The sequence below is a fragment of the Rhinolophus sinicus genome, linkage group LG01, assembly GCF_036562045.2.
Source record: "Rhinolophus sinicus isolate RSC01 linkage group LG01, ASM3656204v1, whole genome shotgun sequence".
Lineage (NCBI taxonomy): Eukaryota > Metazoa > Chordata > Mammalia > Chiroptera > Rhinolophidae > Rhinolophus > Rhinolophus sinicus.
In genome coordinates, this window is record NC_133751.1 from 57,571,416 (window position 1) to 57,598,606 (window position 27,191).

At 34.2% G+C, this 27,191-nt stretch overlaps 1 protein-coding gene across 23 annotated transcripts in view; it reads left to right on the forward strand.

Moving 5' to 3' along the window:
* DLG1 (discs large MAGUK scaffold protein 1) overlaps positions 1–21,926 on the forward strand; it is a 241,560-nt gene extending 219,634 nt beyond the window's left edge. For all 23 annotated transcript variants that reach the window (XM_019723532.2, XM_074329838.1, XM_019723561.2 and 20 more), the window contains 3 exons: positions 6,849–6,958; positions 18,414–18,505; positions 20,071–21,926. In XM_019723532.2, the coding sequence (XP_019579091.2) occupies positions 6,849–6,958; positions 18,414–18,505; positions 20,071–20,177 (309 nt within the window). In that variant the 3' untranslated portion in view covers positions 20,178–21,926. The remainder of the gene's footprint in view (positions 1–6,848; positions 6,959–18,413; positions 18,506–20,070) is intronic.
* The last annotated feature ends 5,265 nt before the right edge of the window (positions 21,927–27,191 follow it).

The window sequence follows — 27,191 nt, forward strand, 5'->3', positions numbered from 1 at the left end:
AGAAAAGTCATCCAGATTGTAAAGGAAGAAGTAAAATTGTTTTCACTTGCAAATGACATAATAGTCTATATTAAATCTGATAGAATCTGCCAAAAAAAGCTACTAGAGCTAATAAGTTTAGCAAGGTTGAAGGCTACAGTGTCAAACATTATACAAAAATTAGTTGTATTTCTGTATACTAGACCAATCATAAATTGAAATTTTAAAAACATTATTTACAGTGGCATCAAAATATATTAAATACTTAGAGATAAATCTGACAAAAGATTTGATGACCAATGTACTAAAAATTGCAAAGCATTGCTGAGAGAATTAAAGACCTAAAGAGATGGAGTGATATACCATGTTCATGGATTGAAGACAATATTGTTTAAATGTCAGTTCTCTCCAAATTGAGCTTTAGGCTCAGTGCAACCCCAATCAAAATCCCAACAGACTTTTTTGTAGAAATTGACATGCTAAAGTTCACACAGAAATGCAAAGGAGCTAGAATAGTCAAAACAACTGTGAAAAACAACAAAACCAAAGGACTCAACACAGTTTAAGACTTATAAAAATTACAGTAATCAAGACAATGTAAAATTGACATGAAGACAGACAAGGAGATCCATAGGACATATTAGAGAATCCTTAAATGCACCCACAAAAAGTGGACAAAGGTGAAAAGGCAATGTAGGGGCGAAAGGGAAGTCTTTCAACAAATGGTGCTGGAATGATTGACTAGCCCACCTCATACCATTTTTAAAAATTTAAATAGTCAAAAATTACAAATTTAAAACTAAATATTCTAGATGAAAACATAGGAGAACATCTTCATGACTTTGGGTTTGGCAAGGATTTCTGAGATAATATACCAAAAACACAATCCATAAAAGAAAAAAATGATAAACTAATAAGAAAGTTTAGCTAGATTGGACTTCATCAAAATTAAAACCTCTGCTCTTGAAAAAACACAGTTAAGAGAATAAAAAGACAAGCCATATACTAGGAGAAAGTATTTTCAAATCATGTAGCTCATAAAAGACGTGTATCCAGAATATGTTTAAAAATAAAATTTAAAAAACCTCTTATAATAGTAAAGACAAATAACCCAATTAAAAAATGGGCATAGGATTCAAAAGGTCATTTCTCTAACATAGGTCTACAAATGGCCAATAAGCACATGAAAAGATATTCAACATAATAATTAGTCATTAGGGAAATGCAAATTGAAACCACAATGAGATGCCACTACACATCCATTAGAATGGCTAAATTTCTTTAACCTTTACCAAGTTTTGACAGATATGGAGCGATTGGAACTGTTATACACTGCTAGGTGAGACTATAAAATGATAAAATCACTTTGAAAAACAGTTCAGACATACACCTAATATGTTACCCACTTCTGAGTACTTACCTAGGAGAAAAGAAAGCATGTGTTCATACAAAAACTTGTACATGAATGTTCATAGCAGCTCCGTTTGTAATGGACAAAAACTGAAAACAATCCAAACATCCCTCAGCTGGTGAATGGATAAACAAAGTGTGGTATATCTATGAATTTTTTGTTTTCCCAGTGCATATAAAAGTTATGTTTGCACTATACTGTAGTCTGTTTTGTATGTAGTAGCATTATATCTAAAAAAAAAATCAATGTACATACCTTAATTTAAAATACTTTATTGCTAAAGTTTTAATCATTATCTGAGCCTTCAGCAAGTTGTAATCTTTTTGCTGGTGGAGGGTTTATCCTCAATGTTGATGGAAAAATACATTATCTGCAAAGCATAATAAAGCATAGCACAATAAAACGAGATAATGCCTGTACTTTAAATATGTGCACTTGATTGTATGTCAGTTATGCTCTAATCAAACTGTTTTAAAGAAAAATAGACAGTCCTCCTGGTGCTTTGAGGAAAAAGAGAACTTACACCTTTAAGTTTATATAGTCTTTCTGAGCTACTTAAATTTTTTGTCACTTGTATATATTCTTTTTATAATAAAAACAGAAGTTTTTAAAAGAAACTAATAATGTAGAGAATAGAAAAACAGAAAATCTAAAAAACAAAATAACCCAGTAGACAAACCACGAGCTAACCTGATTTTTTTTTTTTTTTTTTAGAACAGAAAAATCACAAATAATAGAAACAGAAAAGGACAAGGGGGCATAACCATTGAAATATTATGAAATCATAAAAGACCGCTTTATACATCTTTATATAAGTTTTAAAATTTGGTTGAGATGGATAATTTACCAAAATTACCTATTAGAGATGGGAAGATTTCTTTAGAAGGAAGTACCCCACAAAAAGCACCGTACTCTGATGGCTTCACAGGGAAATTCTACCAAATTTTCAAAGGTTAGATTGTCCTAACGCTCCATAAACTGTTCAAGAGCATTCTTTTTACAAAGCAAGTATAATGATATTGATCATCTAAACCTGATGAGGACAGGAAAAATCATAGACCAATATCACTTACAAATATTAATGCAAAAATGTTAAATATTTTAGTAAACAGAATCCAATACCACATTATAAAAATAGTATACCATGACCACATGGGATTAAAGGAATTTAAGGTCGGCTCAAAGTTAGAAAATCCATTAATGTAGTTGACCACATTAATAGATCTAAATAGTAAAATCACATATCCATAGATGCCAAAAAAGCTTTTGATAGGATTAAATACCTTTTGGGGGGGGGCTTGGGGGAGGTGGGGACTGAAACATAGATATTGGTGTTATTTTTAAAAAGTAGAGAGATTAACATGGATGGATGGATGGATATTCTTAGTTTTAAATCCTTAAAGGGAGAAACACAAGTCAATTCCATTATGATGAGGAACAAAGCAAGGATGTCCGTTATCTCCACTACTATTGAACATTGTACTTCACATACTCATTTTAATCAAGGTATTAGTGCTTTAGATGAGAAATCAATAAGAAACATAAGAATTGAAAAAAGGAGTAAAATTATATTTTTAGATAATATGTCCGAGAAACCATACAAACTCTATTGTAAAATTTTTTTCTAAAATAAATTATAAATTCATTATAAAGTTAAAGGCTGTTACAAAATGAAAGACATAAAATAAAAAACTAGAGTAAAGTAGCAGTATATAAAATTAAAATCTAGAAGATAATAACCTTCATTTACGTGAACAGTAACCAGTTAGAAGATAATGATAGAAAAACACTCATTTATAAGAAGTAGAATAAAAATACTTAGTAAACTTAATAAGAGATAGGTAGACTTTTATGAGGAATCTATAAAACACTCCTGAAAGACAGAATTATGAGATTTGAGCAACTGTAAAGAAATCCCTTGTCCTTAGCTAAAACAGTATTGTAAAGCTGTCAGTTCAAAGCTAATTTGTATATGAACCCAATCCCCCAAAAAAACCTACCAGCTTTTTTATGGGGCTTGACAAGTCAAATTGAAGTTCATATGAGAAGCCAGAACAATACAAAAAGAAAAGCTAGAAAGGATTCTGTCCCTACCAGATATTAAAGTATACTATAAAAGTCTTCTTAATTAAAACAGTATAACACTAGCATATGAATAGACCGTAGAATAGAAAAGAGAATACAGGAAAGACCTAAATACATATGAAAATATAGTGTATCGTAGAGGTGCAATTTCAAATCACTGCAGCTTTTTAAAAAGGGCTTTATAATAGTTCTGGGACAACTGGGAAAAATTAATTAAAACCATACTTTACACCATACACAAAAATTGGCTCTGATACAACTGACAGAAGAAAATTTAACCTGGGCATAGCAAACGTTTTTTAAATGTGAATTAAAATTCAGATGTAATAAAAGATTGATAGATTTGACCACGTTTTTTAAAAAAAAGACTTTTACTTGACTAAAACATCTTCCGAAAACACCGTTACCAAGGTCCAAAAAATGACAGACAGAAAAAATTTGTAAGCAAAGGGTTGATATTCCCAATATATAAAGAACTCTTAAAAATTGAGGGAATAGAGACCAAAAATCTAATAAAGAAATAAACAAAAGATATGAATATACAATTCACACAAATATAAAATATAAAAATGATAAATCAGAAACTAATGAGATTGGTTACCTACAGAGCGAGGGGTGAAAAGGATGGGACATTGGGGAAAAGGTAGGTGAGATGGAGCTATGACATTTCTCAAAGTATAACTTTTTATATAATTTTGACTTTTAGAACAACTATGTTAACATATATTCAAAAATATCAACAAAGAAAGGTAAGGGAAAAGCAAAATCATGTACAAATAGAAACTAAATTAATCTAACTATATTTCAAATACATAACTGCATTGAAGAGGGGAAGGGAGGTGAGGAGAGCCTTAATCCCAATAATCCTGAACACAGGTTAAAGACAAAAGGATCTGTAAACAGATACTGAAATCTAATTAGTACGTTTGTTTTTCAGAGTGGTATCAGCTAACAGTTCTGACAGTAATGTATATTCTAGTGTTGAGCTAATTAATCTGTTGACAATAATGAGAGCTGGTTTCTTTCACTGTTAGAAGGGATTTTAGAAATACGGAAAGGGTAAAGGGTACAATGAACTAGTAATTGGATTGGAATTAGAGAGATGAATATAAACCCATGCATCCTAATATAGATAGATGTAGAAATAGAGATGTGTGTATATATACATATCTATGTTCCCTTCCTCTATCCTCAAAAAGTCCTGAAAATGACAACTCCTCAGTAAACAGTGAGAATATACAGTACCTAGATCTTGGCTTCTACCATAAAAATCACTCTCCATTAAAAAGATCCAGAACTCCTTGAAGAAATGGCTGATTCCAGGGCTGGGATTGGGAAGGTCCAAGCTGAGCCTAGAATATTTTACTGTGCCAAAAAAATAAGGAAATGCTTAAAGAATAATGAGGATATGTCAAAAAAACATACAGAAGCCAAACTGTAGGGTCCCCCAAAGACCACATCTGGGTAATTTGAATATTAAAATAAAAGATAACGATAACTGATTATAACATAGAGAATAAAGAATCCAAGAGTCCATAATAGCATAAATCAATATATAAATAAATGGATTGAAGGGAAACCTTTGCCTTACAATTGAATGTCTACTAACAAAGGTAGGAGTGATGTAATGAGGAAATCTCTCTTGATAACCATGGTAATAATTTTAGGCCAGAATCATCAGCTAAAATTAATGAGTAAAATAATATCTAATGAGAAACCAGATATTTACATAGTCTCAGCGTAGCCTCCCCCAAAATACTTATCAGTTACAAAGGGGAAAATAGTGATGTTACAGTAGAGAAACCTGGCAGACAAAACCTTAAATAAGTAATCAAAATTAACCCTAGTTAGAGGGACAAATAGATATCATATGCCTCCTGATATGATGGACTGAGAAGGATACAACTTCTGTGGTATTCCTGCCAAAAATGTATATATAACCTGCCATCTGATGGGATATATAAGACAAACCCAAGTTGAGACATATTCTATTGAAAAAATTGTTCTGTAACTCTTCAAAAATATCAAGATCATGAAAGACAAAGACTGAAAAACTGCCAAATTGACAGAGACTAAAGAGACATTACAGCTAAATGCAGCATGTGATCCTGGATTGAATCCTGGACCAAGAAATTTTTTTTCTTTCGCAGTAAAGGATGCTGGTTGGATAACTAAAATTATACTGTAGTTATGTAAGGGATACCATTGTTTTTAGGAAATAGGTGGTAAAGATGTACGTCTTCCATGTGTTCTCAAACTTTACGTACCTATAGAAAGGGATAAAATAAAGCAAACATGTTAGAATGTTAATGTTTCGGTGTAAAGTATTTTTAAAATTTCTAAGCAATCAGGTAAAATGTTAATATCTGATAAAAGTAGATGGTATGTACCACGTTTCCCCAAAGATAAGACCAGGTCTTATATTAACTTTTGCTCCAAAAGACGCATTAGGGCTTATGGTCACGGGATGTCATCCTGAAAAATCATGCTAGGGCTTATTTTCCGGTTAGGTCTTATTTTTGGAGAAACACAGTACATGTGTGTCTATTATTTTCTTTGCTTTTCTATATGTTTGAAGTATTTATATAATATTAATTTTTGTATTTTAAATATCCTACAAAAGTGAAATTATTCACTGAAGTGGACTCAAGCCTTTAGATTACAAGGTGCATTATGAAGGACAACTGATTTAAAATATGTTATTTTAAAAATCCATTTCATAAATTGTAAGTACTACCTTATTTAACATGGACATGTTCATGTTCATTAAAAACCTAAATGGCCTTTGGCAGTGAATTTAAGCATGTCAGAAGTGTCTTAAATCAGAACTGGGATTGCCAAACACCAGTTTGTGATAAAGTGTTTGCTAGTTCCAAAAAAATGAGAAATAGGATAGTGTATTGGTAGTGAGGTTTTATAAATTTAAATTCATTCCATTTTTAAGATTCTCCTTTGTTCTAGGCTTTTTTACCTTGTTAATCATTTATTCTCTTATGAAAAGATGTCTATGGTAAGATGGTAGCTTAGGATTTTTTTTAGTGCTCTTTTTCAGCATAACAAAAGATAGGAAACCCATACTGGTTACCATTTTGAGAGATTACTGGCCTATAAAAACTAGGAGTAAAGGAACTATATTTTCGTTTCTTTCTTTAAATGTAATATTTGAGAAAGGAAAATTAATTATTCATAGTCATTATTCATTGTCTTTATTTCATTTCCCCTTTGAAATTTGCTAACAAATGACAAGTTTGCTTAGGTGAACAGTATCCAAATATATCATAATTCAGATTTTATACCTGTCAGAAATATACCTTTAATATAATTGAAAATACTTGGTTCACTTGTTTTTTCTTTTTTATTCCCTCTTTTTTAGGGCAAACACTGTATCCTCGATGTGTCTGGAAATGCCATAAAGAGATTACAGATTGCACAACTTTACCCAATCTCCATTTTTATTAAACCCAAAACCATGGAAAATATCATGTAAGTGTAAACGCATAGGGCACAGCCTCTAAGTACAGATTCAGTGTCTATCACTTATTAGATTAGATAATTTACTTAACTTCCCTGCATCTCAGTTTCTTTATCTGTAAAGTGAAGAAGTTAATAGTATACCCACCTCTTAGGATTGTTCTGAGGATTGAATAAGCACTCTGATATTAATTGTCCTCATCGTCATTAATGTACTGAAGTATAAGGTAACGTATTAGAATTTTAAGTTTAGTCACATGTGATTAGTACCTACTGAATTGGGCAATACAGCTCTGAGTAACCATTCAAAGAATAAAATAATGTATAACTATTTACCTAATAGAGGGCAAAAAATAGAATTTAAATAAAAACTGCAAAGAGCAAATAGAAACATAGAATCGGTGGGGCAAAAAGGATACAGAGAGTAAGATGCTGTTAATGAGCCCAAATATTTCATTAATTAAATGGTAGACTAGTCCAATTAAAAAGCAAAGATTGTCAGAATGCATGAAGAAAAAATAAACAATTATATGTTGCTTTTGTAGAAGAGGAAAAAATATTTTCCTTCTACTCTTCTAGATTCTCAGCTTGGCTTCTTTGACAAAAGACAGATTAACAAGAGAAAAACATGCAAATTTATTTAAGTTTTATGTGGCATGGAAACCTTCATAAGGAAATGAAGACCCAAAAAAAAAACACAAAAAAAAACAGTTAAACCTGAGTGATTTTATACTAGGCTCAAAGAAGAGTGGAAAGTCATGGTAAAATATAATAGGACCATAGGAAACGAGCTAAGAGTAGTTAACTAGCGGAAATTTAGTAAGGCCTATTCATTCAAATTCTTCTCAGCGTTCCTCCATCTTCAGATATAAGATGCTTTTTTCCTCTAGGTATAGGGAGGTCACCTCTCACATGAGGGTCTTATGACCTACTTCAGGGGAAGATCAGAGTTCTTCCTGTACCTGCCAGTTTTCAGATTCTTTCAGTTTGAAATACTCAGCATGCCAAGATGCCATATTTTGGGATGGTGTGTTATGAAACCCCTCAATTATATGTTGCTTTCATAAGACACATCTTAAATATTAGCCTATGGAAAGACTGAAAGTAAGAGAATAGAAAAAAAGATACACCATGCAAACATTAATCAAAAGTAAGCTGGTTTGTAATACTATCAAAGTATACTTTAAGGCAAGAAATATCAATAGAGATATAAAAGAGGGACATTTCATAAAAATAAAGGTTTCACTTTATCAAGGAGACATATTTATACATTTGTTTGTATTTAATAGCACAGTTTCAAAATATATAAAGCACAAATTTACAACTATACAGGAAAAAAAATATTCCACAATCATAGTGGGCAAACTTAACACATCAGTCAGGAAGTAATAGAATAAGAAAACAAAAAAATTAGTAAAGATATAGAACAACACAAATTAAAAACTTTACCTAACTGACAGATGTAGAACACTACACTCAACATCTGCAAAATTTAAACATTGATTTTCAAATGCTCATAAAACAATTACCAAAACTAATCATATCCTAAGCCACAAATTTCAAATGATTGAAAACAAATATTCTCTGACCGCTATGAAATTAAAATAGAAATCAGTAACAAAATGGTCACTAGACAATCCCCATATATTTGGAAATTAAGCATTATACTTCTGAATGGATCAAAGAAGAAATCACAGCATAAATTAATGTTTTAAACTAAATGGTAATGAAATTGTCAAGTAAATATATTTGGAGGACCTAGTAGCCTTGATGATGGAAAAATCCATAGCCTTAAAAAATATTAGGAAAGAATGTTGGAAGTCAAATATTAGGAAATAAATGTTGAAAATGTGAGATCTTGAGAAATTAGACAAAGACCAGTCAATTACACTCAAGGTAGAAATTAATGAACTAGAAAACAAACATGGTAGAGAGGATCAACAAAACGAAAATGTTTTCTTTGAAAATACTATAAAATGTTAGTAAGACAGATCTAGAAAAGAAAGAAGGTATAAAGAACATGAATGAAAACGGGAATATCACTGCACGTCCAGTAGACATTAAAAAGGTTCGCACAGGAAATCCAGTAGAAAAATGAGCAAAGGACTTGGATACTTTACAAAACAGGATATCCAAATAGTCAACAAACGTATGAGACCGTGGTGCTCAATTAGTCATGGAAATGCAAGTGAAAACCACAATGTCATGTACTACCACCCACACATGAAAATAGCTAAAATGAAAAAAAAAAATTTTTTTAAATGTTGGCAAGGATGTGGAACAGCTGAATCTTATAACACTGATAGGAATGTAAGTTGGTATGTCACATTGGTAAACTGTTTACAGTATACAGTATCTCCTAAAGCTCGACATACACATAACTTAGAACCTAGAAGTCTCATTCCAAAATACGTACTCAGTAGAAATGTTTACATATGTTTATTGAAAACATGTACTAGATTGTTGACAGAAATGCTGTTCAAAAAAGCCAAAATCTTGAAACCCATCAGCAAATCACACAAATGTTTTGGTTTCCCAGTACATACAAAAGTTATATTTACACTATACTATAGTCTATTAAGTGTGCAGTAGCATTATTTCTTAAGAAACTGCCGTGTTTCCCTGAAAATAAGACCTAACCAGAAAATAAGCCCTAGCATGATTTTTCAAGATGACATCCCCTGAACATAAGCCCTAATGCGTCTTTTGGAGCAAAAATTAATATAAGACCCGGTCTTATTTTCAGGGAAATACGGTATGTACATACCTTAATTTAAAAACACTTGATTGCTAAAAAGTGCTAACCATCATCTGAGCCTTCAGCAAGTCATAATGTTTTGACAGTGGAGGGTCTTGCCTCAATGGAATGGCTGCCGACTGATCAGGTTGCTGGTTGCTGAAGGTTGGGGTGGCTGTGGCAATTTCTTAAAATAAGACAACAGTGAAGTCTCCCACATCAATTGACTCTTCCTTTCATGAATGATTTCTCTGTAGTAGCATGTGATGCTGTTTAGTAGCATTTTACCCACAGAACTTCTTTTAAAATTGGAGTATAATTGCTGCTTTATCAATTAAGTTTATGTATATTCTAAATCCTTTGTTGTGATTTCAATAGTCTTCACAGCGTCTTCACCAGTAGTAGATTCCATCTCAAGAAACCACTTTCTGTGTTCAACCATAAGGAGCAACTCCTCATCCATTCAAGTTTTATCATGAGATTGCAGCAATTCAGTCACATCTACAGACTCCACTTCTAATTCTAGTTCTCTTGCTATTTCCACATCTGTGGTTACTTCCTTCACTAAAGTCTTGAACCCCTCAAAGTCATCTATGAGAGTTGGAATCAATTTCTTTCAAACTCCTGTTAATGTTGACATTTGGCCTCTTCCCATTAATCATGAACGTTCTTAATGGCATCTAGAATGGTGAATCCTTTGCAGAAGATTTTCAATTTACATTGCCCAGATCCATTAGAGGAATCACTATTGATGGCAGCTATCACCTTATGAAATGTATTTCTTAAATAAGAAGACTTAAAAGTCAATATTCCTCCTTGATCCGTGGGCTGCAGATTGGATGTTGTGTTAGCAAGCATGAAAATAACATTAATCTCATTGTACATCTCCATCAGAGCTCTTGGATGGGCAAATGTATTGTCAACTAGCAGTGAGATTGTAAAGGGAATCTTTTTTTCTGAGCAGTAGTGGGCTTAAAATATTCAGTAAAAATGTTGTAAACAGACGTGCTGTCATCCAGGCTTTGTTGTTCCATTTATAGAGCCCAGGCAGAGTAGATTTAGCATAATTCTTAAGAGACATAGGATTTTCAGAATGGCAAACGAGTATTGGCTTCAACGTAAAGTTACCAGCTGCATTAGCTCCTAACTAGAAAGTCAACCTATACTTTGAAGCTTTGAAGCCAGGCAATGACTCCTAACTATGAAAGTCCTTGATGACATCTTCTTCTAGTATAAGGCTGTTTTGTCTACATTGAAAATCTGTTGTTTAATGTAGCTACCTTCATTAATTATCTTAGCTATGTAGATCTTCTGGAGAGCTTGCTGCAGCATCTACATCAGCATTTGCTGCTTCACCTTGCATTTTGATGTTAAGGAGACAGCTTCTTTCCTTAAACCTCATGAACCAACCTCTGCTAGCTTCAAACTTTTTTCTTCTGCAGTTTCCTCACCTCTCTCAGCCTTTATAGAATTGAAGATAGTTAGGGCCTTGTTCTGGGTTAGGCTTTGACTTACGGGAATGTTGTAGCTGGTTTGATCTTCTCTCCAGATGACTAAAATCTTCTCCATATCAGCAATAAGCCTGTTTTGCTTTCTTATCAATTGTGTGTTTACTGGAGTAACATTTTTAATTTCCTTCAAGAACTTTTCCTTTGCATTCACCACTTAGCTAACTGTTTGGCACAAAAGGAGTAGTTTTCAGCCTTTCTTAGCTTTTGATATGCCTTCCCCACTAAGCTTAATCATTTCTATCTTTGGATTTAAAGTGGGAGACATGACTCTTCCTTTCACTTGAATACTTAGAGGCCATTGTAAGGTTATTAATTGACCTCATTTCAATATTGCTGTGTCTCAGAGATTAGGGAGGCCCCACGAGAGGGAGACAGAGTAACAGCTAGTCGGTGGAGCAGTCAGAACAAACATACATTTATTGATCAAGTTTGACATCTTATAAGGGAGCAGTTCATGGTACTCCAAAACAATTGAAATAGTAACATCACAGATCACCACAACAAACAATAATAATGAAAAAGGTGTAGATACGAGATGTGATAAAAAAATATGGTGAATGTGTAAAAAAAAGTATTACAGTAAAAGACTCATTGCCATCAATCCCCCTCAAAATACTCCTTTCACTTCGAACACACTTTCTGAAGCAGTTCCGGAAGTCCTCTTTCATGAACGTCTTCAGTTGGGCTGTCATGGCTGCCTCGATGTCCTGAATCAATTCAAAACATTTACCTCTCATGGTCATTTTGACTTTGGGAAAGAGCCAGAAGTCACACGGTGCCAGATCCAGTGAATAAAATAGATGAGGACACACCAGAATGTTTTTATTTGACAGAAATTGTCGTACCAGAAGCGATGTGTGACATGGAGTCTTTCCACTGCGATCACAAAATATGGCGAATGCTGCTGCCGAGTGCCATCCAACGGAAAGGCAGGGCTCTTCAATATGGGAAGAGGCACATCAAACCTTAGTAACAGTGTGTGACAAGTTTCAACTTGTTCAGTGCAGTCAGTCAGGTGTGAGCTACGGTTGAGAGAAAATATGTTTTAAAGTGTGCCGTAAATCATCCTCCATCATGACAACCCTCCGTTCACACATTGTTTCTGGTATACAGCAATTTCTATCAAATAAAAACATTATGGTGTGTCATCCACCTTATTCACCAGATCTGGCACTGTGCAACTTCTGGCTCTTCCCCAAAGTCAAAATGGTTCAGAACATCAGCACAGCCACAACAGCACAACTAAAGACACTCATGAAAGAGGACATGCAGAACTGCTTCAGAAAGTGGCAAGAATGATGTGATATGTGTTTGCAAAGCAAGGGGGAGTATTTTGAGGAGGATTAATGGCAATGTGTCTTTTTCTATAATACATTTTTTTGTATTACATTTTGTAATACATTGTAAATACATAATTTAATCATTCACTGTATTGTTTGATCACACTTTGTAACGTGAGAATTACCAAAAATGAGACACAAGGTGTGCATGTGCTCTTGGAAAAATGGCACCAGCAGACTTGCTCGACACCAAGTTGCCACAAACTCAATTTGTAAAAAAAAAGAATGCAATGATCTGAAAGCACAATAAAGCAAAGCACAATAAAACGAGGTGTGGCTATATGGAAGAATTTCCCAAACATGAGTAAAAAAATAAATCCAGACCTAAAAGGATATATACTTTATGATTCCATTTATACATATTCTGTATGTATACATATTCTATATTATATTAAAATTAATAATTGCTTCTAGAAGTCAAATAGAGGTTACTCTTTGAGGGTAGAAGACGAGAGTGAGCACACCCAGACTCTGAGTTGCAGCTGTAATGTTCTGTATCTAGGTACTAAACACACAGTAAGGATAAGTTAGTGAAAATTCATCAAGCTATACATTTATATTTTTCTCCTATGTTTGAAAGTTACACTTCAAAAGAAATAGAAAATCTAGTTCTGTACCTACTAACAAACTTGACTCTGTTATGAATAGCCTTTCCACAAATAAAACACGAGGCCGAGAGGACTTAATGAATTCTACCAAAAGCTAAGTAGTAATACCAATTTTACAAACATTTTTCAATTAATTTGATGGGCATTCATTTAATACCAAAACCTGAAAAAGTCTTCACAGGAAATGAAAAAGACAATCCAGGCTTAACATAAATATAGATGCAAAAATCCATACCAAAATATGTGCAAATTGAATCCAACAATTTTTTAATTAGATAAAATATAACAATCAAGTTGGGTTTATTCAAGGAATGCCAGGATAGTTTAACATTTATAATTAATCAGCGGTAGAGCAAGAGATAAGATAGAGTAGGAAGCACCCAGCAATCCATCTCCCCACCTCGACAACAGTTGGATTTGCAGAATCTGTGTGCTGTAACTCTTTGGAACTCGGGAATCTATCGAAGACTTGCAACTTCTAGGGGAAGGTTCGAACAGTTGACGTGGGTTGATTTCAGCTCTAATTATGGTAACAGCTACTATATAGCCCCATAGCAGGCAGCAGTGCACACATTCCTTGAGCACTTTGCACAAAAAGTGTGGAACCAAGGTGGGCAATAAGGACCCTGTCCTCCACAATTGGGGATCTGTGTTCTAATAGCTGATTGCTGCTTCTGATTGTAGAGATGCAGACACAGATGCAGGGAGCCATTGTCGCGCCCTACCCCAGGCTGAAGAGACTTCTAGAGAGTTAAGGGTCAGTGCTTTTCTCCCCACCCCTTTACTTTCTCTTTTCCTCATCTGGGAGCCAGACTAGGGCATTCACATATATGGGGGAATTTAGAAAGTCACCACACATGCCCAGGGAAAGGCACAGGCTCATAAAAGACCTGAGAAGTCCTTCTTAAGTGTCTACCTGAGGCTGATCTCTGGTATGGAGGTATCCTACAATTAAAAGAAAAAACTCTAGGAAGAGGAAGAATTTTAGCTCTGACATTATCACATTATAACATTCCAATCTCCAATTTTCAAAAAAAGTTCACAAGGCATTAAAAAGAAACAGGAAAGTATGGCCTATTCAAAGGTAAAAAATCGGGCGGGGGGCCAATTAACTCAGTTGGTTAGAGTGCAGTGCTCTTAACAAAGTTGCTGGTTCGATCCCCAAATGGGCCACTGAGCTGCGCCCTCCACAACTAGATTGAAACAACTACTTGACTTGGAGCTGATGAGTCCTGGAAGAACACACTTAAATAAATAAAAGTTAAAAAAAAAAAAAAAAAAGATAAAAAATCAACAGAAACTGTCCCTGGAAAAGACCTAACAGCAGATACACTAGACAAAGACTTTAAGACAACTGTCTTAAATATTTTCATTGAGTTCAAGGAAGATGTGGAGAAAGTCAAGAAAACGATTTGTGGACAAAATGGAAACATCAATAAGGAGATAGAAAATGTAAAAAGAAAACAAAAAGAAATTTTGGATTTGAAAAGTACAATAACTGAAACAAAAAATTCACTAGAGGGATTCAAAGGCAGAAAAATCAGTGAACTTGATAGAACAATGGACATTATACGGGCTGATGAGCAGTAAGAAAAATGAACAGAGTCTGAGGGACCTGTGGGATACCATCAAGCAGACAGAAAGGCATCTTGGAGTCCCAAAAATAGAAGAGAGAGAGAAAGGGCAGAGAATATTTGAAGGAATAATAAGTGACATCAGAAGCATGGTGGCATGAATGGTACCCCTGTTATCTCCCTTTGAAGTAACAAGTCAAATAGCTATAATTCAACAAATGATTCCCTGCTTAACACACAAACACATCTGAGAGATCCTTGCACTGAAACACCTGAAGGTGGACAAATTGGAAGGGAGGAGGGACTTTTGACATTTTCAAAAGTCAAAGAGAATCTTGACGGCAGTAAAACAAGTGAATCATCACATGTAAGGGATCCTCAATAAGATTATAAGCAGATTTCTCATAAGAAACTTCGGAGGCCAGAAGACAGTGGCCAATATATTCAAACCAATAAAAGAAAAAAACTGTCTACCAAGAATCCTGTATCTGACAAATCTGTCCTTTGCTAATGAGGGAGACTTTAAGATATTCCCAAATAAGCGAAAACTGAAGGAGTTTGTGGACCACTAGACCTGCCCTACAAAAACATGCTCAGGGGAGTCCTGCAAGGCAAAATGAAAGGACACTAGACAGTAATTTGAAGCCATGTGGAGAAATAAATATCTCAAAGGTAAATACATAGGCAGTTATAAAGCTAGTTTAACGATCATTTGTAACTTATTTTTGTTTTCTGCATGATTTAAGAAACTAATAAACTATTTAAAGAAAAATAAATAGTGTAAAAGCTAGGATTACTGTAACTTTGGTTTCTAACTCCAAATCTTTTTTCTACGTAATTTAGGAGACTAATGCATTTAAAAGAATTATTGGTTATATGTTTCGGGGCACACAATGTACAAAGATCTAAATTTGTGACATCAACAAGTGAACGGGGTGGGGACAGAGTTGATAAGCAGAATTTTTTTATGTTACTGAAGTTAAACTTGTTTTAATAAACTCACATTCGTGTTATTATAACTTTGGGATGTTAAATGTTACCACAAATAAAATGTCTAGAATATACACAAAAGGAAATGAGAAAGGAATTTAAACATTCACTACAAAAAGTCAGCTAAACACAAAAGAAGATAGGAATCGAGGAAATGAGGGGGTGAAAAAGTTATAGGGCATCTAGAAAACAGCACAATGACAGAAGTCCTTATCAGTAATTACTTTAAATATAAATGGATTAAACTCTCCAATCAAAAGACAGAGTTTGGGGGTGGCTGGTTAGCTCAGTTGGTTAGAGCGCTGTGCTCTTAACAAGGTTGCTGGTTCAATCCCTGCATGGGTTACTGTGAGTTGCACCCTCCACAACCAGATTAAAACAACTTGACTTGGAGCTGATGGAAAACCACACTTAAATAAAAGATTTAAAAAAAATAAAATAAAAAGATAAAACACATGAGATCCAAAGTTGAAAGTAAAAGGATGGTAAAATACCAAATGTGCCCCAAAAAATGTATACAAGTGGACACTTTGGTCAATGTTGCTCAAGCAGTAGTTTGCTGTAATCTGGATGCTGATGGTAACCACTTTGAGCACCTCTTGTAATTGCAGAAGTCACATGTGACTTGTGTTCATCTTTTGTTATCGGTATATATTGAGTATTACAATTTTAATACAGTTTTCGTTTCTTAAACTTGTATACATTTTTTTGGCACCCTCTCTATATTCCATGCAAATAGTAACCAAAAGAGAGCAGGAGTGCTGTACTAATAGACAAAATAGACTTAAAAAGGTTACATGCAACAAGAAGGACATTATATCATATATCAGATAAAGGATTAATATCCAGGATACAAAGGAGCTCCTAAAACTCAACAAGAAAACAACCCAATTCAAAACTGGGCAAGGTACTGGAATGGACATTTCTCCAAAGAAGATACACAAATGACTAAATAGCACATGAAAAGATGCTTACCATCACTATGCATTAGGGAAATGCAAGTCAAAACCACATTGAGATACCACCTCATACCTATTAGGATGTGGCAGGGATGTGGAAAAATAGGAACTCCTGTGCTCTGTTAGTGGGAGTGTAAAATGGTACAGACTCTATGGAAAATAATATGGCAATTCCTCAAAAAATTAAAAATAGAATTACCATATGATCCAGCAATTCCACTTCTAGATATATACCCACAAGAATTGAAAGCAGTCTTAAAGAGATATTTTACACCATGTTCATGGTAGCATTATTCACAGTACTAAAATGTGGAAGAAAGCCAATTGTTCATTGATGGATGAATGGATAAGCAAATGTGTATATACATACAAAAGAAGGAAATTCTGCAACATGGTATACAACATAGATGAACCTTGCAGACGTTATGCTAAGTGAAATAAGCCAGCTACAAAAAGACAAATACCATATGATTCCACTTATACGAAGTACTAAAAGTACTCAAAATTATAAAGACAGAAAGTATAATGGGGGCTGGGGAGAGGTGAGAATAGAGCGTTATTTTTAATAGGTATTGTGTTTTGGTTTTACGAGATGAAAAAATTATAGGGATGGATAGTGGCAATGGTTGCACAATGTGAAGGTACTAATGCCACTGTACATGTAAAAATGGTTAAAATGGTAACTTTTATGTTATGTATATGTTACCAGTTTTTAAACTTTTATGTTAGTATATTTTACCAGTTTTTAAACTTTTATGTATATTTTACCAGTTTTTAAATTTCATTGTAGTGTACCACATTAACAAATTTTAGGAATAAAAGCTTATGATCATTTTAATAACCACAGAAAAAGCATTTGATAAAACTAACATCAATTCATGACAAAAACATTTGGAAAGTTGAATAAAAGGAAATTTTCTTAATCTGATAGTCATCTACAAAATGTGAAAGCAAACATATTTAACGGTGAAATATTGAAAGCTTTGCCTCTTAAGAACAAACTTACATGTACCCATCATCCAGCTGCAACAGTAATTATCAACTATGACCAATCTTGTTTCATCTTTCCCTCCACCTCCTTACCACTCCACTCCAGATTATTTTGAAACAAACTCCAGACATTATATGATTTCATCCATATATTTCAGTATATATTTGAAAGATAAGAATTTATTTTTAAAAACATCACTATGATGTTACACTTAATAATTCTATAATATCATTACATAGTTTAAATTTTCCTGATTGTTTCATAAGTTTTGTATATGTTTTTTCAATTTGCATCAAGTTCCAAATTGTCATAAACAGACCTTTTTTGGAACTTGAACTCTTTTTTTCTATTTATTTATTAAAGAAACTAAGTCATTTCTTTGGCAGTTTTCCCCAGACTATATTTTGCTGATTGCCTTCTTATATAGTGTTGCTTAATATGTCAGTGTGTTCCCTTTATTATCTATAAATTGGTAGTTAGATCTGTAAGTCATTTTGATATGATATTGTCATCAAAGTCAAAACTGTCAATCTTAAAATTTTTAGCTGCCTTGAACCAGTGCAAAGATGTGTTGAAACGCTTCTGTCATTCCAAGTATAAAGCTATATATTCAGTGATTTAATCTAGTTTTTAATGACATTCATAGTCTCAACAGAGCTCAACTTTTCATACTTTTATGTGTCTCCTCTCCTTTGTCATCTTTCTTCAAGAATTACTATAATGTAGTAATTACCAATTTCTAATTTTATTTATATAGGGAAATGAATAAGCGTCTAACAGAAGAACAAGCCAGAAAGACATTTGAGAGAGCCATGAAACTGGAACAAGAATTTACTGAACATTTCACAGGTTGGCATCATGTGGCTATGTACCTTATGATAGAATTTTGCTTTGGAGCCGTATGAACTGACCATTGAAATGGATTTTGAACTGTGCCCACATCTGTTAGTAATTATTACTGTCATTTTCATAATTCATCTAACCTAAGCAGGGGTGATGAGGAATCTTGAAATTTGTGTTTCTTGGGTCGTTGATTAGCACAGTATGTACAGGAATAATTCATAATTGACTGGAGAAAAACAGACTCAGACTTGAGTTCTTCTATGAAACTCGCTTTTCCTTATCCTTTATAAATTTTGATCCATTTGCTTTGTTTAAAAAGAAAAGACTGGGTAGCAATTCCCAAATCTCTCATTCATTTGTCCTTTAAAAAAAAAATTATTCCTTAGGTATCTTTGAACAGGTTTTTTTATCATTGTTATTTGTTTGGTTGAAATAATAAGCTTATATTTGGTGTTCACACTAAATACTAAATACCATTAAGTGCCATGGTATTGTAACCCGTGTGCTTATATATATGTATTATATATATGGTTGCATAATATCCATAATACGTATAATATATATATTATATAATATATATAAAGACTTACAGGAAAACTGCAAGAATAGTACCAGCAATTCTTATAAATTCTTAACCCATACTCCCCAAATGCTAACATTTTGCCACATTTATAATTTTTTTCTGAAACATTAAAGAAGAGTACGTTGCACTTTTCAGCTGGAACCACCATCTTCCAGTAATTCACCAAAATGACCAACACAAAGGGAAAGAGGAGAGGCACCCGCTATATGTTCTCTAGGCCCTTTAGTAACCATGGAGTTGTTCCTTTGGCCACATACGTGCGAATCTATAAGAAAGGTGATAACTGCAGACATCAAGGGAATGGGCACTGTTCAAAAAGGAATGCCCCCAAATGTTCCCACTGCAAAACTGGAAGGGGCCACAAGGTTACCCAGCATGTGGTTGGCATTGTTGTAAACAAACAAGTTAAGGGCGAGGTTCTTGCCTAGAGAATGAAATGTACGTGTTGAGCATATTGAGCACTCTAAGAGCCGAGATAGCTTCCTGAAGCGTGTGAAGGAAAAGGATCAAAAAGGGAAAGTTACCAGGGTTCAACTAAAATGCCAGCCTGCTCCACCCAGAGGAGCACACTTTGTGAGAACCAGTGGAAAGGAGCCTGAGCTGCTGGAACGCACTCCCTATGAATTCATGACATGATAGGTGTGAAAAAATAAAGACCTCTGTACTGTTAAAAAACTTTTTAAAAAGAGTAAGTTGCAGACAGATGCCCTTTTTGTTCTAAATACTTCAAGTGTGTATTTCCCAAATACATAACAAAGTAAAAGTCACCAAATCTCACTTTTTGATCAATTTTTAAAATAAAAAATTTTATATTTTACAAATAGGAAAATTAATGAAATGAGCAATTTTTCTGAACAAACAATACATAAATGGTGTTTCTTCCTGGATGAATAACTATTTTTAAGGTTTAACTTCTATTTCACCAATAATTTTAATTGTGAAGATAGACAATTATTGGAGGTTTCTGATTTTGTTTCTATCATTACAGCAATTGTGCAGGGAGATACGCTGGAAGACATTTACAACCAAGTGAAGCAGATCATAGAAGAACAGTCTGGTCCTTACATCTGGGTTCCAGCAAAAGAAAAGTTATGAGGACTGATGTTTCTGTTTCTCTTTTCCACAATCGCATTTTCTTTGACATTTCTTTGCCCTTTCCTTCTGGAGTCTGTCTTCAATACTCCTTCCGTGTTAAATCATCCCACTCATCATGGTCTGCAGTTGCACTTATTTTTGACATCTAGTATCTCCTTCAAGTTGTATCATCTGTATTATTTTATGTCACTATTGGGTTGTGGCCATTTTTTCAGAATTGAAGATGAAATGGCTTGACCAGCTATTAAGGATTTGGGGAGATGGGGAAATCGTGGTAAAATTCCTTAATGTTTAAGGGAAAGTAACTTTAAAAGATTTTCAGAAAAGCTTTATATACATTCTTTTCAAATTTCAATATAAATGAAAGAAAAGTGATTTTAATCAATGATTTAGTAAACTTTGAGCAACAATGCACGCTTACCTTTAATAGCATGGTTTGGCCAATATATTAGTTCTCAAGTCCTTTTCTCAATTGATTTCTGTTATCAAAGCAAATATTTCATTACAGACAAATAAGGAAAATGTTTTTTAATTTCAAAATTAATGTCGATTAACTTTCATAATTTCACAAAGGATATTCATTTTCATAAGAGTCCTTCTCAAAGTCTTATTGTTTGAGATTTTTTTTCCAATACATGTGCTAGGGATAACAATGTTCAAATGTTATAAATAGTGTAAGACACTATTTATAGTGTCTTACAAAAGTTGTTCGTACATAATGATCATCACATTTTCTGAATTGAGGCCATGTTTAGGTGCTAGGGGAGCTCACCTTTTACACATAAGGGTGAGAAAATTTCATAGACATAGACACAGACAAAACAGACATTACAGTGGTGATGCAGTAATTATTATGGCAGTGGAAAAGGAGTCCAATTCATAGTCTAAAACTTTAAATGTATTCTTAGGGATCAGATTTTAATGAATATTTTACCCACAATAACTGCCTATTTTGTTATAATAAAAAATATATATATATATATAAATATATATAAAACTTTCTTTAACTAAACTCTGTAACTATGGGAATTATTTTCTTTACATAGTTGCACACACACGAACATATATATATTTAAAATATATTTTTTTCTTTTGCCACCTACTCTTAACTTTTTGTTTGGTTTATAAATTAAATATTAATTGATTAGACTTTATCTTCCTTAATCATGTGAACTGAAAATGGGGTATGATGGTTATGGAAAGAAACCTTTAGGGAAATTTAGATTATAAGTAAAAGTATGAGCATGTTCTCCTCTTTTCTACAAAAGTTTTCAAATGGTTCCTAGTTGGTTTGTTTTTTTGTTTTGTTTCTTAGTTTTTTTTGTTACTGTTGTTCTTGTCATTGAGTTTGAATTTGGTCCTCTGCCTCTCCTTCCAGTTCTCCTCCTTTCATTAATACACAAATAGGCAGACGCCTCGTGTGTGTGTTTCCCTTCAAACCGCACACTTTTCATTTCTCATGGCTGCTCTGCACTAGAGTTACGCAGGTCTTCATGGTGATCAATTTCAAGAAATTTTAGTGAAAGATAGATAGGATTTCAGAAATCAGTTTCTCTGGTGTTTTATATTAATAATATTGTTTAGCTTCCCATTGCTTTTTTGGAGTTGTTTATTAAATATGTATTTTTGACAACCTCCTCATTGCAGTTTCTGAAACAAATGAATACTGGTTTGTAAAGAATTATTGACATTATCCATTCCATTTATGAGAAAGAGGAGAACAGCTAATAAACTTTATGGTAAAATCCATATGTTAAATGTGTCTTGAATTCTGAAAGAAAAATAGGTGTTATATTAAATATAGTAAGTTGAAACCAAACATAAATACACTAGAAGAAAATTATTGTAAAATGATTCAAGAGCCCCAGAAATCACCTTACAGCAAGACCTCAGCATAAGCCATTTTGAAATATTTACTAGTCACATGTAAAATATCAAGAGGTTATAAAAGGATGCCATTGTGTGTTAAAGTATATATTACATTGTTTTATGATGTCCTTGTTAAGTGATTCCTTTTGGGGGGGAGGGGTAAGAAAATATAGTTGACCCTTGAACAGCATGGGTTTGAACTGCACAGGTCCACTTATGCAGGTTTTTTTCAGTAAATATGCAGTCGGCCCTTCCTATCCTCAGGTATCTCATCTGCAGAGTCAACCAACCATGGATCGAAAACAGTATTTTTGATGGACAGTTGAGAATCCGTGAATGCAGAGGGTTGAGTGTATGCATTGATCTACACCATTTTATGTAAGGGACCTGGATTTGGGTAGTTGTGGGAGGTTCTGGATACCCCACAGATAACTAGTTAAGTTTTGGGGAAGTCAAATGTTACATGTGGATTTTCAACTGTGCAGGGTTGGCACCCCTAGCCCCCAAAGTTCTTCAAGGGCCAACTGTACTGTTTTGTGCAGCTTTCTAGATTGTATATAATTATTAATAGAAGTATGAATTGCTTAATACTATGCAACAGCCACTTTAGTATATTCTCATTTGATTAATTAAAAAAAGATGAGTTACTATCCCCACTATAAGGCTTAAGTGAAATCACTTGCCCAGGATGACTTAGTAAGTAGCAGTGCTTGGTATTTGTATCCAAGTCTCTCTGCCCACATTCTTTCTAATGTACATACTGTTTTCCCTCATTTTTCAGCCTCTACTATGTAAGGCACTGGGACTTAATTTATGTTGTTTTAGTTGCCCCTTTACAGATAAAGAAAGACTTAGATGAAGGTCCTTTCCTAGAGTCACACAATAAGTAAGGACGGACCCATAAAATAAGTCATCCTAGCACTGTCAGTGACATACAAAGAAAAATCCTCTTTAGAACCAAAATGGAGAACAGTAGTCATTAGGAAAAGTTCTAATACACAGAGAATAATACTATTTTGAATGTTTTATGAAATAGTCCTTATTTTTTAATATACTTCATATCAAATTGGCAAAAATAAAAATGCCTCTTAAACGTGACTACACGTTTCTGGTTGCTTTCCTGTTTCATATCTTCCCAGGGCTCTTCAAAAAATAATGGAAGCAAGCTTGCAGAGCCCATTCTAGCAGAATACTCTGGTTAACAAATACTTGCTAAACCACTTCATAGTATTTAAACTCAAAAGATGGCAATTTGGGGACTTTACTAATGAGAAAAATTTGCTTTCTAAAGTACTAAATTACCTTCCAAGATTCTTAATTTATGTGGTGAAACAGAAACCCAAGATCCAGTATCTTAACCAGTTTCTTTTCCTCCCATGCTATGAGCTGAATTTAGTGGGTAATTTAGTCCCTCATAGTTTGAATTGCTGATTAAAAATAGGAAGTAAATGTCAGTAAACGTAAAGATATTTTATTAAAATATATATATTAAACTATGTAAAAGGAAAATATATAGATGATCTTTAAAAAAATTTTATTGAGGTATTTGAAAGATCAATGAAAAACACAAATGTTACTTTTCTGACCCAAGTTTAAATTATCTGGTGTCTTAGTCCAATGTTGAAGATTCCATTTATCTCCCTGCAGAATTACACAGTGTAGCTCCCATTGGCTTTGGCAGCAGAGTCCTAAAATGTGAAAAATGCGGCTGTGGGCTCAGAGCCTGATTTGAATGCCAGTTTTGCCTCTTACTGGTTATGTAACTGACCTTGGGCAAGTCATGTCATCCTTTTTTACCTGTCTTTAAAATGGAGATATTTTGAGACTATTCAATAAGATCATGAATATAGGAGGCTAGCACATAGTACACTGTAAAAGTTAATGCCCTGTTCCTTTGGAATAAGAAGTCTGAAATTGTTCCAACTTCCCTTGTACAGATTAACCTAAGCCTTCATTTTGCCATATTTTAAATAGGATTCGAATGACTGCCTTGCAGGATTGTTATAAGGGTTAAATACACAAGTGTGTACAGAACACCAATCACAGCATCTGATACTTGACTCAGTACTTCCTGTTCTTCCTCTTGCTCTAGAGTGTGTTTATGGTTGGTAGCAGAAGACTGAAAGAAGACTGTCCACCATTATTCATCACCTAGAGAGAAATCTTTGACAGACTTAAACATTTATATTTCAGTTCCTATAGTCATGTTTACTCATCTCTTCTAAGGATCCCTACTTTTTGTCAGAGATCTCTGTTACTTTAACTTACCCCAGTTCAACCTTAAACATGGAACTGGAAGACATGGTGATTTCATAAGCCATACATCTCTGCACAGTCTCTAACAATTCTTCAGAACATTAATTGTGGAGAGTCTAGAAACAGGCCTGGAAAAGATTACTTAAATCACTCAGGTAAGATACATTTTCTTCCATTAATTTGACTAGAAAGAGAAGAGTCACTGTTGACTCACTGACTACTTTCTCATTGACTTTCCACTGCCAGCTCTTGTCTCCATTCCCAAATACTATTACCTCAGGGCTGGCAAAACAAATCCTGTTCTGCTAAACAGTATTGTGAACAGAATTGATGGTCAGGTAACCTGGTATTGTTGCTTGAGACTTTTAGGAACAGGTTCCAAACCTGACCAGGGAGTTTCATACTATGATTTTTCTAGTGATTTCTATTATCTCTAATAGTATAAACAAATATGGGTAGAATTAGGGGAAGGAGACCATAGAACAGTGAAGGCTAGAATTCTCTCCCACTACCTTTTGTTGTTTACTTTGTATTGAATTATAATATACATTAAATGTATTAATACCATAAGTGTACATGTACCTCAATGAACAAACAGCAGCCATGTAACAACGAGCATGAAGCTCAAAAACATGTCCAGCACCCCAGGTGCACCCTCCTCCAGGTCCCTCCCAGCCACTACTCCAAGGGAAACCACTAGCCTAATTTTCTATTTATATTTTTTTAGTTTATGTCATGTAAAATTCTCTATGATTCTATGAGTTTGACACATGCATAGAGCCATGTAACCACCCCCACAATCGAGAATTCACAACAGTTCCATCACCCCAAAAATCTCTCATGCTTGCCCCTCGTAGTCAATACTTCCTCCCACCTGCAACTTCTGACAACCACTGATCTTTCCTCAGGGCCTATTGTTTTGCCTTTCCCAAAATGTCATATAAATGGAATGTCATATGTAGCACTTCAGGTGTGGCTTCTTTCACTTAGCAAAATCCATCCGAGGTTCATCCTTGTTACTGCAGGTATCAGCAGTTCCATACTTTTCATTGCTGAGTAGTATTCCATTTATGAATATACTACTTTTTTATCCATTCACTACTTGAAGGACTTTTGGGTTGTTTCCACTGTATCCCACTATATTTTTGTACTTTTTTTTTTTTTGCATCTCTATGCCTGTAGGAACAAGAAGCAGAAGCAGAAATGGGTTTCTGATCTGATATCCGTGACAGGCCCTCCCCCACTCCACCTCCGTCTCTACTGTAAGCAGCCACACATTTTCGGCATTTGCACAGGAGCCTAACATCCTAAAACAAATTTTAAATGCAGAATAATGGATCCCAAGAGCCTGTTTATAGAACAAATTTGTTCTTAAAGTTGGAGACCAAGAATAAGCAATTTAGGACTTGTAGAGTTTCAAATTCCCAGGAATAACAATCAGATGATCCAATAGCTGGGTGTGCCAGTAACTGGTGCCAGACTCTCATTGCTGGTGACCTAAGGGAAGTGAAAGTAGTCTGTCTAGGACAGTAGCAAATGAGAAGAAATTAGTCTGAGCAACAAATGAAAACAGCCATTTGTTAAACATGAGATTGTCTAATAGCTTTACAATTTAGAAAACAGCCCATGGAGACAATCTTTTAAGAAAATCTACTCGTTGAACACCAAAGGATTGTAGTTTTTGGTTTTTGTTTTCAATTACAGTTGACATTCAATATTGTATTAGTTTCAGGTATACAGCACAGTGGTTAGACATTTATATAATTTAAGAAGTGATCCCCCTGACTAGTACCCACCTGGCACTATACATAGTTATTACCATATTATTGACCGTATTCCCTATGCTGTACTTTACATCCCCGTGACTATTTTGTAACTACCAATTTGTACTTCTTAATCCCTTCACGTTTTTCACCCAGCCCCTCAAACCCTCCCATCTGGCAAATATCATGTCATATGTTTTTATAAATTATTAACTACCAATTTTCTTTAGTTGGTAACCTCTCTGCATCTTAAATACTACTGATATTATGTGATTAATAGAAATGTATTTCTAGTGCAGTGTACTGAGGCAAAGGAATCGTTGAACCAGAGAGCTGCCCCTGACTGATTGGCTGACACTCAGTCTGTGTGTGCAGATAGCACACTCGGCCTTGTTGGTCCTTTCCGATCCTACCACAATATAAATTGATTTCTTACATGAGTCTTTCCAAAAAAAGATTAGATCACTTCTTTAAATTGGCTCTAGACTGCACCTTGGGTACTCCGGTGTTTACCCTAATAGGAATAAACTACTCCGGTTGAGCATATATTCATCCCCATTTCTGCTAATCAAACGTTAATGACCAATTTCATTTGGACAGTTTTTAATTACAGTAGAATGATTTTTTTTTAACTATATAGAAGTCAGTGTACAAAACAATTAGCATGTAAAACAAGATACAGTGAATGTTCTGATGGAAGAAAAGATGAGACAAGTAATATAATCTTTCTTTAGGCTGTCTAAAATTAGGTTAATTTACCTCACAGATGGGAGAGCTAAAGACAAGACGAAGTCCCATATGTTCCACACTATGAATCTCTACAAAAAGATTTTTTAAATCTTGTGAGTTACTTGATCAAAAATGTCTACTTCCCTAGTGGTATTTAAGACTAGAGAAGGTATCTCTTCATGACAGATCCCTTTCTTCCTCTGAAAGTTCAGTGCTTGGTTCAGATCTAGTTTATCTGACCTTCCTCACCCTTACTAGGAAAAGCTTTACTAACCCTTTAACTATTTTCCTAGCCGTGGCTAATACTATTGAGTCTTCCCTAAGGTCCTTATTGTTCCGTCATTTCCGCTGTCATCACTCTTATCCAGGTCCCTAACGCACCCTCACTCCCAGGCCT